This window comes from Sceloporus occidentalis, unplaced genomic scaffold (assembly GCF_023333645.1).
Source record: "Sceloporus occidentalis isolate IW3139 unplaced genomic scaffold, rSceOcc1.0.p SCAF_10, whole genome shotgun sequence".
NCBI lineage: Eukaryota > Metazoa > Chordata > Lepidosauria > Squamata > Phrynosomatidae > Sceloporus > Sceloporus occidentalis.
In genome coordinates, this window is record NW_028316990.1 from 13,608,213 (window position 1) to 13,620,413 (window position 12,201).

Sequence of the window (12,201 nt, forward strand, 5' to 3'; positions counted from 1 at the left end):
GGAGGGGGAGAGAGAGGATGGAGGTTTGTCTCCCCATTTTGCATGCTGAGACTGTGACCCATGGGTGAGAGAGGTCCAGAGATGGAGAAGGAGGGAGGAAAGTGGTGTTTTGTTTTGCCCTTTAGATCGTTTGTTACATGCCCCTAGGTTTGACCCTCGACTTATCCATGGGTCATATCAAAATCCATGATTTTGGTACCAAAAACTGTCCTTGACTTATACATGAAGTCAACTTATACACGAGTATATACAATACTTATTTCATTATTTAGATCTCCACCCTTGAAAGGTAGCTTTCAAAATATACATAAATTGAAGTCAAGAATCATGTTGGCAATCTTGGCTGCCACATCACACTGCTGTTTTATTTTTCAGCTTGTTGTCTACTAAGACTCCTAGATCTCTTTCACATTACAGCCGCTCATATCACCAACAGGATTCCAACCATTATATTGTAATTTTATGTATTGTGTATGTTTTTGTATACATGTTCAAAATTTCAGATCTAAGCAGTTTATCAATATTTATAACTCAGTAATAAAAAAGCATGAATTTCTGTAAACCCATTTAAAAGAGTAATGCTCAGCAACTGTTTCTACTTCATACATTTAGGATAGCATTAAATAAATACTTGAAACAAGTTTTTTGAAGTATCACAAAAAACTGATTCCTGCACTGAGACAAAAGAATAGAAGTGTGCATCTAAAAATACTAGAAGACCATCTAAACCAAGTTCATGCATTTTGGGGGGTTTTGATTTCTTAGTTCATTTTAAACAAAGAACAGAAAGCTTTCAAGACCTAATTTTTGCTCAAGCAGGTATTATTTATTTATTATGAATTATTAATAATTTCCTATCACTTTTGCAGGTTACCTGGATCTACATGATACAAGTGATTAGTCTGCTTCTTGTTTGCCTCCTACAGTTCTTCAATTCCATGATAGTAGGATCACTGCTTATAAGCTTTAATATGTCTGCCTTGTTAGCAAGAAAACTGCAGGTATATAGTGATCTGCATTTCTTTCATTTTAAAATAACTTGTAAATGAAGTAAACTAAACAGTTATCTAAATTTTGCCTAAATAAATTGTGTAACTTTACACATGCTGGGAGGAGGAAATGGCCTTCATATGCTTCTGAAATACAATTCTCACCTGTCCAAGATCCTTTTACTCTAGCAACACTGTGACAATGCTTCTATTTTTTTAAGAATTTTAAATTTTCTTCCCCCAAAACACCCAATCTTACTGTTTATAATAGGGTTGGAGAATGTGTGACTTTCCAAATGATATTAGGCTGCAGCTCCCAAGAACCTTAGCATTATAGCTAATGGTGGATAATGGAAGTTGCAGTCCGATAACATCTAAACTTTACCCCAATGTAATAAGTGAGGGAAGAGAGAAGTGTTTCACTCACTCCTATGATACTAGCCAACTGAGGTTGAGAAATGAAATTGGACTTACAGTAAATTCAAAACATGCAATATGTACTTCATACAACAGATTATTAATTTATGGATTTCTTCATCATAAGATATGATGATGACCACAAACTTAAATAAGACAAATTGATGATAATAGAATCACAGAATTGGAAGAGACCAGCCCAGCCCCCTAATGATGATCAGTTCTGTCGATGGATATTAATAGTCACAATATCCAAGGGTGTATCCACACAGCAGAATTATGGCAGTTTGACACCCCTTTAACTGCCATGATGCTATCCTACAGAATCCTGAGATTTGTAGTTTGGTGAGATACCAGACCTCTCTTAACAGAACAAGCTGAATACATCACCCATCTACAAAATTCAGGATTTTACAGGGTAGAGCTATTTCAAAGTGGTGCCAAGCTGCTATAGTTCTACAGATACATCCTAAAGGGATCCACAGGATTATACTGTATGAGATGGTCTGTAGCCATGCTTGAAGTCTTGCTGATTATCATATTCTTTGCACATCACAAATCATCTTCATATGCAAAAGCCTATTAAGTAGTTTGTTGTTGTGTGCCTTAAAGTCCTTTCCAACTTTAAGGGACCCTAAGATTCTCCTCTTAATGCTAATCTCAAAGAGAAGCTGAAATCTCAATATGCAGCAAATAGCCGGAGCAGTTTTTCAATCAATCAATCAATCAATAAATAAATAAATAAATAAATAAATAAAAATCAGGTACAGTAAGTAATACAAAGTAGTACAAATTCCACTTCTGATATATATATTTTAAACATTATAATATCTTTGCTTCCATTTTCCAGAATCACCTGAAAACTGGAGGCTTGTTGAACAGGCTTGGAAAGCTTTTCCTCCATGTTCTCTTAGTTCTAAGTTTGACATTTCTTGGAAATAATTTTATCAAGGTATGTAGCTGAGCTTTTTTCTTATCTTTTTTCTGGTTATATCTGTCTAACATATTGTTCTATAGTAGATATACAGTAGATATAAATAGCTTCATGTACTTCGCCTTCAAGGGAACCACAGCAACTAAAGCTGTCTTCTCAGCCACCTGAGAATAGAGAAATTCCCATTCCTATTTCCTCTGACCTATTCTTGTTGTTTGCTCCTATCACCTCATTGGGAAAGGCCTCCTACCCCTTCCCTCTCACCACAGCATTGCAACTGTAATTTCTAGTAAAGATCAAAACTAAAGAACAAAATCTTGTTAAATGTCAAATCATAGGATGATTTTTCAATATTAACAGGAAAAATATTACTGTAGTGGCAGTTGTAGCCTTTGACAATATGTTTCACACTTTTAAGAACTGTAGGGTAAAATAGGTGTCACCTGTGAAAGATCATAATAGTAGGACAGTTAACAGTGAATTAATTTTCATAGCTGGGAGGAAGTTATAACTTTTGTTTTGTCTGTTCATAGAAAGTTCTTAATCTGCAGTCTGATGAGCACATCTTCAAATTTCTGAAAGCAAAGTTTGGATTTGGAGCAACGAGGTATCATTTCAGCTATTTTTGAAAAGTATAATAGTTTTCTTATAATTTAAAGTTAAAGTATTTCTGCTTGTAAACTTCTACAGTTATTTCTGCTTGTAAGGCTGCATCCACACTGCAGAAATAATCCAGGTTGAGTGCTATGGAATTCTGGGATTTGTAGTTTGTTGTGGCACCAGAGCTCTCCGACAGAGAAGGCTAAATGTCTCACAAAACTACAGTTCCCAGAATTCCACAGCACAGAGCCATGGCAGTTAAATGGTGTCAGCCCGGATTATTTCTGTAATTCATATGCAGCCCAATATAATAATTCTTGAGCCCACTTTAATTAAAATGTTATAGCATACAATTATGAGAATATTTTTTCCTAGTTTTTATAATGTATTTCATGTAAATAACTTTGTTATGTATTACCTTTCTTTTCTTTTGTTCTTTTCCTTTAGAGATTTTGATGCCAATCTGTATCTCTGTGAAGAAGCTTTTGGTCTCTTGCCTTTTAATACTTTTATGAGACTTTCCAACTCATTAGTTTTCTATGTCTATGTATTTGTTCTTTTTGTAATGACCATAATTGCTGCTGTTACTGCTTTTCAAAATCTCAGGTATGTCTGTCTATATCTATTTGAACTGATTGGTTGATTGATTGTTTGTTTGTTTGTTTACATACTGATTTATTTGATAGGAGGTCTTTTTCTTCCTGGATGCTAAGAATAGGAATATGTGAAAAGATCGCTACAACAGTGTGTTTGTCTTTGTCTTCAGGTAGTTCTCAATCTTCTCAGCTCTCCAAAATGTAACTCTAGAGTTTTTAAAGCAAGGAAATGTGTGATTGATCTAATAGTTGGTGATTTTGCTCTAAATGAGAAATACAGAATCATAGAGTTTCCCAAGTGGAAATGTTACAATGAATGTGCTATGAAATAATTTAATTGTTATTAAATGACAAAAGACCATACCTCTAGAAGTGACCACTCTGCTTATGGCTGAGCCTGGACCAGGTTGGTCCCATATGAACACACAGTGAACCAGGAGGCCTTACACACTGATCATTCATTAATAACATTCCAGTTATTTCAGTGGGAATAAGCACACCTAACTTGTTTGGATCCAACTCATTACATTTTTTTCTGGCCAGGATTAATTCCTGCTCATGGCAAACAAGAACATTCAACATCCATGCAAAATTTCCATTTATCTCTCAGTCCTTGTGGACAATGCTATTTTGTTTGCAGTGGCACTCAACATGGTTGCCTTTTTTGTGGTGGATTTATTTACTTTAACACTTTGTCACAAACATGAATCACCAGGGCTGAGGAAACCTCTGTTGGACTGGAGGTAAAATGGTCAGGTCTGTATATATTCATATATTGGGTGAAAGCCCCTGGCGTGCAGACTTCTGACCTTAAGAATTGTACCAGTTTGTTGCAGGACCTGCTATTTCTAAGGTTACTCCTTAGACCAGTATTGTGCCTAAAGCAAAGGAACGAGTCAAATCTGGTATTAGCCACCAGGATATATTTTGCTGAGCTTTTATTCTTCAATATTTGCTCCACTATCATAAACAAATAACATCATTTATTTTTATACATATGCCATTCATATACCATCTATTGCCAGTCCTATTTAAAAGCAGAAAATATTTCACAGGCGCATATTTAAAGCACTTAGCGAGAATGAAAGATCTATTAGTACTAGCTTAGAATGTTTTATTTTTCCCCAGGACTAAAGGGTCACTATTAACTGCATACAAATGTCCTGCTTTAAAATAACTTATTTCTTAGTAGAGCCTAGTGTTCGTTGTTTCATTATTTATTTCTTCCTGTTATTTTTTTCTCTCTCAGTGGTTCTGCAAACATCAAACACACAGAAAGACAACAAAAGTGTACAATACAGCTGAAACCTGGTGTTGCTTACAATTTAGGGCACACCATTCTGTTTGGATTGCTGGCTTTAAGCACAATGAGGTATTCTTTATTTTACTTATCTCCCCTATAGGACACTTAACATTCAGAAAGTGTATCAGTAACAACAGAGGTGAATTATGTTTCCTGGTCATCTTTCCTTTTTTGTAATATGTCTGACCTTCCTGCATTGTCTGTAAAAATTGTTTAGTCACAGACACAACTCAACCTAGGGGTTGAGTTGACATATTTCACATCTTAATCTTCCTGTCTACGCATAGTTACCTTTAAATATGACATGAAATGATGTTTTTCTCTATATTAATATAGATACATTTTTTCCTCTCTCGTCTTACAGGATGAAATACCTTTGGACATCCCATATATGTGTGTTTGCAGCTTCTGGTTTATGCAGCAGTGACATGTGGGGGCTGATCTTGAAATTTGTTCATCTGTACACTCCACAGAGGGTTAGAGTTGATATATTTTGATTTTTTGTTGATGTATAAAATTCGACATGTGCTTTATAGACAATAGCAAAGCCTTTTTGACTGCATAGATCTTGAAAACCTATGGATTACTCTTAAGGACATGGGAGTGCCAGTATATTTGATAGTCTTGATGAGAAATTTGTGCTTAGGACAAGAGGCTATGGTTAGAACAGAATATGGAGACTCAGAATGGTTCCCAATTGGCAAAGGGGCCAGTCGAGGCTGTATTCTACTTGTTTAACTTGTATGCAGAAAATATCATACGAAGAGCAGGCTTAGACTTGGAAAAGTTGGAGTAAAGATAGGAGGAAGGAATATCAACAACCTAAGACAGGCATCGGCAACGTGCGGCCCGCGGGCCGGATCCGGCCCGCGAAGCCTCTAGGCCTGGCCCGCGCTCGCCCCTGCCGCCGATTGCGCCGCCGATTGGCGCCGCTCCGGCCGCCATTTTGTTTTTCAAAATGGCGGCGCCCCTCTAGGAGGCACGGGGCGCTTGCTGCAGCCCTGTTCCAGGGCTGCAGGGCCGCGCCAGCCCTCCGAATGGGCTCCGCCCTCCTCCCTTCTCTCTCTGCCCTTCGCCCTCCTGGCTCCGTTTTCCTAGCTCTGCCCTCCTCTCTCCGCCTCCCTCTATGAATAAAAGAGTGTGGAGGGGAGGGAAAAGAGGAGGAGGCAGAGAAAAGGAAAGTGAAAGTAAGAGAGCCAGCCAGCCAGGCAGCCGGAGCGAGCCACTGAAGAGGTTGGTTGGTGCATGTATTTTCCTCTGCTTGGTGACTGTGATTTACTCTCCCTTGGTATCTTTGCAACCCCCCCCCCCATGCTCCTTTGGGGATGCTTTGATTCTGATTTCCTGCATGGCAGGGGGTTGGACTGGATGGCCCTTGGGGTCTCTTCCAACTCTATGATTCTATGTTCCTCCTATGCTTTGTGACTCCCTTACTATCTTTGCAAAAAAACCCTCCCATGCTCCTTTGGGGATGCTTTGATTCTGATTTCCTGCATGGCAGGGGGTTGGACTGGATGGCCCTTGGGGTCTCTTCCAACTCTATGATTCTATGTTCCTCCTATGCTTTGTGACTCCCTTACTATCTTTGCAAAAAAACCCCTCCCATGCTCCTTTGGGCATGCTTTGATTCTGATTTCCTGCATGGCGGGGGGGTTGGACTGGATGGCCCTTGGGGTCTCTTCCAACTCTATGATTCTATGTTCCTCCTATGCTTTGTGACTCCCTTACTATCTTTGCAAAAAAAACCCTCCCATGCTCCTTTGGGGATGCTTTGATTCTGATTTCCTGCATGGCGGGGGGTTGGACTGGATGGCCCTTGGGGTCTCTTCCAACTCTATGATTCTATGTTTCTCCTATGCTTTGTGACTCCCTTACTATCTTTGCAAAAAAACCCTCCCATGCTCCTTTGGGCATGCTTTGATTCTGATTTCCTGCATGGCAGGGGGTTGGACTGGATGGCCCTTGGGGTCTCTTCCAACTCTATGATTCTATGTTCCTCCTATGCTTTGTGACTCCCTTACTATCTTTGCAAAAAAAACCCTCCCATTCTCCTTTGGGGATGCTTTGATTCTGATTTCCTGCATGGCGGGGGGTTGGACTGGATGGCCCTTGGGGTCTCTTCCAACTCTATGATTCTATGTTCCTCCTATGCTTTGTGACTCCCTTACTATCTTTGCAAAAAAAAACCCTCCCATGCTCCTTTGGGGATGCTTTGATTCTGATTTCCTGCATGGCGGGGGGTTGGACTGGATGGCCCTTGGGGTCTCTTCCAACTCTATGATTCTATGAGGAGAGAGGGAGAGAGAGAAAGGGTGGGAGGGTGGGAGTGAGAGGGAGGGAGGAAGGGAGAGAAAGAGAGGGAAGAGAGAGAGAGAACCACAGCCACTGAGCCAGGTGAGAGGTTTGTTCATTGGGGGAGGGGGGTTATACTACCTGTGCCTTTGTGTTTTGAGACAGTGGCATGCATTTTTTTGCTGTTTTGTGGCCTTGCCTAGTAGCTTCCATCCTTGCAAATACTGCTATTATTATTGTTGTTATCCCTTGGTATTGTCTTTGCAAGATCCCCCCACATGGACTTGCTTGCACATTTCTGGGTTCAGACAGTGGCATGCATTTTTTGCTGTTTTGTGGCCTTGCCTAGTAGCTTCCATCCTTGCAAATACTGCTATTATTATTGTTGTTATCCCTTGGTATTGTCTTTGCAAGATCCCCCCACATGGACTTGCTTGCACATTTCTGGGTTCAGACAGTGGCATGCATTTTTTGCTGTTTTGTGGCCTTGCCTAGTAGCTTCCATCCTTGCAAATACTGCTATTATTATTGTTGTTATCCCTTGGTATTGTCTTTGCAAGATCCCCCCACATGGACTTGCTTGCACATTTCTGGGTTCAGACAGTGGCATGCATTTTTTGCTGTTTTGTGGCCTTGCCTAGTAGCTTCCATCCTTGCAAATACTGCTATTATTATTGTTGTTATCCCTTGGTATTGTCTTTGCAAGATCCCCCCACATGGACTTGCTTGCACATTTCTGGGTTCAGACAGTGGCATGCATTTTTTGCTGTTTTGTGGCCTTGCCTAGTAGCTTCCATCCTTGCAAATACTGCTATTATTATTGTTGTTATCCCTTGGTATTGTCTTTGCAAGATCCCCCCACATGGACTTGCTTGCACATTTCTGGGTTCAGACAGTGGCATGCATTTTTTGCTGTTTTGTGGCCTTGCCTAGTAGCTTCCATCCTTGCAAATACTGCTATTATTATTGTTGTTATCCCTTGGTATTGTCTTTGCAAGATCCCCCCACATGGACTTGCTTGCACATTTCTGGGTTCAGACAGTGGCATGCATTTTTTTGCTGTTTTGTGGCCTTGCCTAGTCGCTTCTTGCAAATATTGTTATTATTATGCGGCTCCGCCCCCGGAGGGTGGAAACTCCACCCCTGACATGTGGCCCTGCCTCCAGATAGTGGAAGCTCCGCCCTGGCATGCAGCTCCGCCCCACAGGGTGGAAGCTCCACCCCCGTGTACAGCTCCGCCCCCGGAGGGTGGAAGCTCCACCCCCGGCTTCGGCCCCCCAGTTGTCTGAGGGACAGCAACCCGGCCCCCGGCTCAAAAAGGTTGCCTACCCCTGACCTAAGATATGTGGATGACACCATACTGTTAGCTGAAAACAATTATTAAGGAAGGTCAAAGAAGAAAATGCAAAGGCAGGCTTAATACTGACCATAAAGCAAACAAAAATAATGGCCCATGGACACAGATTCAAGGTAGATAATGAAGAAATAAAAATAAAGATTTCTCGTACCTTGGATCAAATGTTAATCAGAACAGAGCCTGCAGCCAAGAAATCAGAACAAATCTAGGAATGGAAATTGCAACGATGAAAGAACTAGACAAGATTCTAACACGTAAAGACATACAACTGAGCACTAAAATTAGAATCATCCAAGACATTGTTTTCCCCATCACCATGTATGGGTGTGAGAGCTGGACATTGAAGAAAGCAGAACAGAAGAAAATCAACTCATTGGACTTGTGGTGCTGGAGAAGAGTCTTGAGGATACAGTGGGCAGCCAAAAAGACAAACAAATAGATCCTAGAACAGATCAAGCGTGGATTCCCTGGATGCCAAGATGATGAAACTGAGGCTGTTGTATTTTGGCCACATCATGAGAAAGCATGACTCTTTAGAAAAGACAATAGTGCTAGGGAAGGTAGAAGGTAGTAGAAGGACAAGAAGACCTGATGCCAGATGGATAGACTCAATCAGGGATGCCACAGGCGTCTGCAAGATCCAAGCAGATCAGTGCATTATAGGGCGGCTTGGAGATGTCTCATCCACAGGGTTACCATGTCTCAGGAACAACTCAAAGGCAGCTATCAACAGCAGCAACATGAAATTCAGATTTTTAAGCACCAGTAAAAGGGAAATTATCAGATGCTTAAAACATTTGTAGGGCAGTGGATGTTTTGATGTATATGCAGTTTAATTTGGAATTTGGGGAAGTGAGCATTTTGGAAGTGTATTTTTTTAAAACATGCTATTTAAGTCCACTAGATGGTGATGTTGCAGAAGCAGTTGAAGTCATAAACAAAATAATGCTTCTCAAGAAGAATAACAGAAACAACAGTATATAATCTTTCACATAAACCACAATAAAATAAATTTGTAATATGAATTTTGCAATACTGTATAAAGAAGCCAAGTTGCAGCATGATGTTTTGTTAAAGATCTTAATAGATACTATTCAGTGACATAAAATCAAGTTACTCTAGGCCCAAAATGAGATTGTGATGCATTGTTTATCATTAATCTGGTGTGTGTGTGTGTGTAATTATCTGCAATTGTTGCCTTTTTCCTAGGTTTCTGTGATTAGATATTTAACATCAATGCTGATATTACTGTATCTTTGTTACAAGGTAGGACTCTTTTTTTCTTTTTAGTGTTTTTGCTTACTTTCTTACTCAAAACTTTCTTACTCAAAATTTCTCTCTGTGAAAATGACCTGTTTAAATATGAGGCAAACTCCAAGTCAGTGTTAGTTCTTAATAGCTAGACAGAAGACAAATGTGTAACTCTCTGCATAGATATCTAAAACAGTACAAAGATCCTGTCATGCAGAAGTAGGCATCATGCTAACTGATATATGCAAAGTTTGCCCTCTGTCTTCTCATTAAAGAGACAACTGGTGCTATTGGTTGTGATAGCCATGATCACTTCTACTGGGAGAGATAGAGAAGGAAATGTATCAATTCAGTCAGGCCTTCCCTCCACCCTCAAGAGGTGATCCTAGTTGACCAGCTCATTCATATTTTCACATACATAAAAGCACTTTCCCTGCAACCCTGGATACAAGACACCATCGTCTTCACCTGACTACGCAGTGCTCTATGCAGCTCTTTCCTTTTTATGCAGAGGCAGAGTGGAGAAGGCCTAGATACCTTACTCTTCCTTCAAAATACTGTGATTCCAGTTTTGATATAAATATTTTAACTGGTCTCAATCCACATTCAGGAATTTATTTGTATGGTCTTGTTTGGTTATATTTTATCAATTCAAATATGAAATAGCTGCTTCCCCCAACCTGTGGATTGTGGGGAGGGATTATAACCTAATCTCAAATAAGCTAATGAAAGCCTCTTTGGAGGCATGTGGCGGCTGCAAATTGAGATATGTTGCTTGAAAGATTTAATTTGAATTCAGCAATGGTCACTCTGCTAGCTGACTTGAAGCATCTCTAAGTGCATCACAAAATCTGTAAATTGTTTCTGAGTTTGTTTAACATGGTCTAGCAATTTTCATCTTCATGCACAAAAGATTTCTAGTGTTTTTTTATTCTTACAGATAACACATCTGGACCCCCCCCCCCCCCCACAAAAACCCTTGCTTCTGCAGGTGAAAAATGGTTAAAAGGGCAGGAAATTTAACATTCTTCCCCATCCTAGTACTACTTTTTGACTAATATTCCTCCTACTGTCTATATTTTCATAAAGCATTCGGTTTAAAATTTATATATTTGTATATATTATCTCATGTACTCCTCACATTAGGAAGATTTTTTTTCTTTTTGGAATGGTCATGTGTTGAGCAGGATTGAGACCTGATTAGTCCTTGGATAGGAAACCACCAGGAGATAGCAGGGATCTAAAGCCAGAGCTAGAAAAGAATTATGCCTGAGAACTAGAAGACTTGGGACCAATGGTCTGATCTAGTATAAGGCAGCTTAATACACCAAACAGTTATTGCTGAGTAAAGTAAATACAAGTTGCTTTTTATGCAGCTTGTAGTTGTTGTTGACAAAAACAATCACATTTCTCACCAGTGTTTTGAAAGTATCCATTTTGAATTTCTTCTACTATCTGGGGTTTTTTTCCCTCTGTGCTTTCTCATGTCCTGTTTTTATTCTAGTTCTGGCCTGGTGTGATGGCTGAGCTGTCAGAGCTGCGAGAATTCTATGACCCAGACACAGTGGAGCTGATGAACTGGATTAAGTAAGAGGATTTTTACTTTATTTAAATAAGATGCTGTCTGTTAAGAGCAAGCTGGTGTGCTTAGTGATGGCACCCTCTGATTCTATCCGTGACCTATATTGACCATTTCTAAAAGGTGGGCTGTGCAGCCCATGAAAACCTTTGGCCGTGGTTAGCAAAACTGCCACCCAAAAATAATGCTGCTGTTCCATACACAGACTCATACTACAGTAGCAGCTTACAGCTATAGTGATAGCCAACATCATCACCATAAGAGTTTGGACTCTTCCAGCCAACAGATTCTCATTAGTTGAAACTTTTCAATATGTGCATATATGTGTCTTTTGTATGCTTTTATAAGTCTAATTTTAAAAAAAGAAAGGCAGGCAGGCAGGAAGAAACTTTTCAGCCCATGCATCTATCATCCCCAAGAAGAGTGGCTGGAATGAATCCAGCTTTCTCCCTCCCCCTGCTGGATCAAAAATTACACAATATTTGTTTAATTTAGTTTAATTGTTAAATATTTTAAATTGGTATCTAGTCCTGTTCTGACTATCCTTAGCATAAAACATCCTTTTAAAAGGGGGCACAGGACATTCTTGCCTTTGACAGGAGTATGTTTAGCTTTTATACCACTGCATTGCATTTTCAGCAGAATTGTTAATGGGCAGTGCAACTATTCACTAGTAAATAGGTAATATAAATTATCGACAGCATTCTGAAAGAAGACCAAAGTCATCTCTGTCCCTCTGCTACTATATTGACATGTTTTCATGACTAATACTCACCAGCCAGGGGTCTTTAGTACCACTTCTGTATTAAGAGATGTTAAATGTTTGATAGCCCTGGCCTCTGGAGTGCAATATGCAGTGTTTTATATATAGATTTATACATAA

General features: G+C 39.7%; 1 protein-coding gene across 2 annotated transcripts in view; it reads left to right on the forward strand.

The window, feature by feature from the left end:
- Nucleotides 1-12,201, forward strand: part of DPY19L3 (dpy-19 like C-mannosyltransferase 3) — a 40,380-nt gene that overhangs the window by 12,939 nt on the left and 15,240 nt on the right. For both annotated transcript variants that reach the window (XM_089539667.1, XM_089539668.1), the window contains exons 9-16: nucleotides 870-1,001; nucleotides 2,257-2,358; nucleotides 2,874-2,947; nucleotides 3,388-3,546; nucleotides 4,786-4,908; nucleotides 5,204-5,315; nucleotides 9,698-9,754; nucleotides 11,244-11,326. In XM_089539667.1, the coding sequence (XP_089395793.1) occupies nucleotides 870-1,001; nucleotides 2,257-2,358; nucleotides 2,874-2,947; nucleotides 3,388-3,546; nucleotides 4,786-4,908; nucleotides 5,204-5,315; nucleotides 9,698-9,754; nucleotides 11,244-11,326 (842 nt within the window). The remainder of the gene's footprint in view (nucleotides 1-869; nucleotides 1,002-2,256; nucleotides 2,359-2,873; nucleotides 2,948-3,387; nucleotides 3,547-4,785; nucleotides 4,909-5,203; nucleotides 5,316-9,697; nucleotides 9,755-11,243; nucleotides 11,327-12,201) is intronic.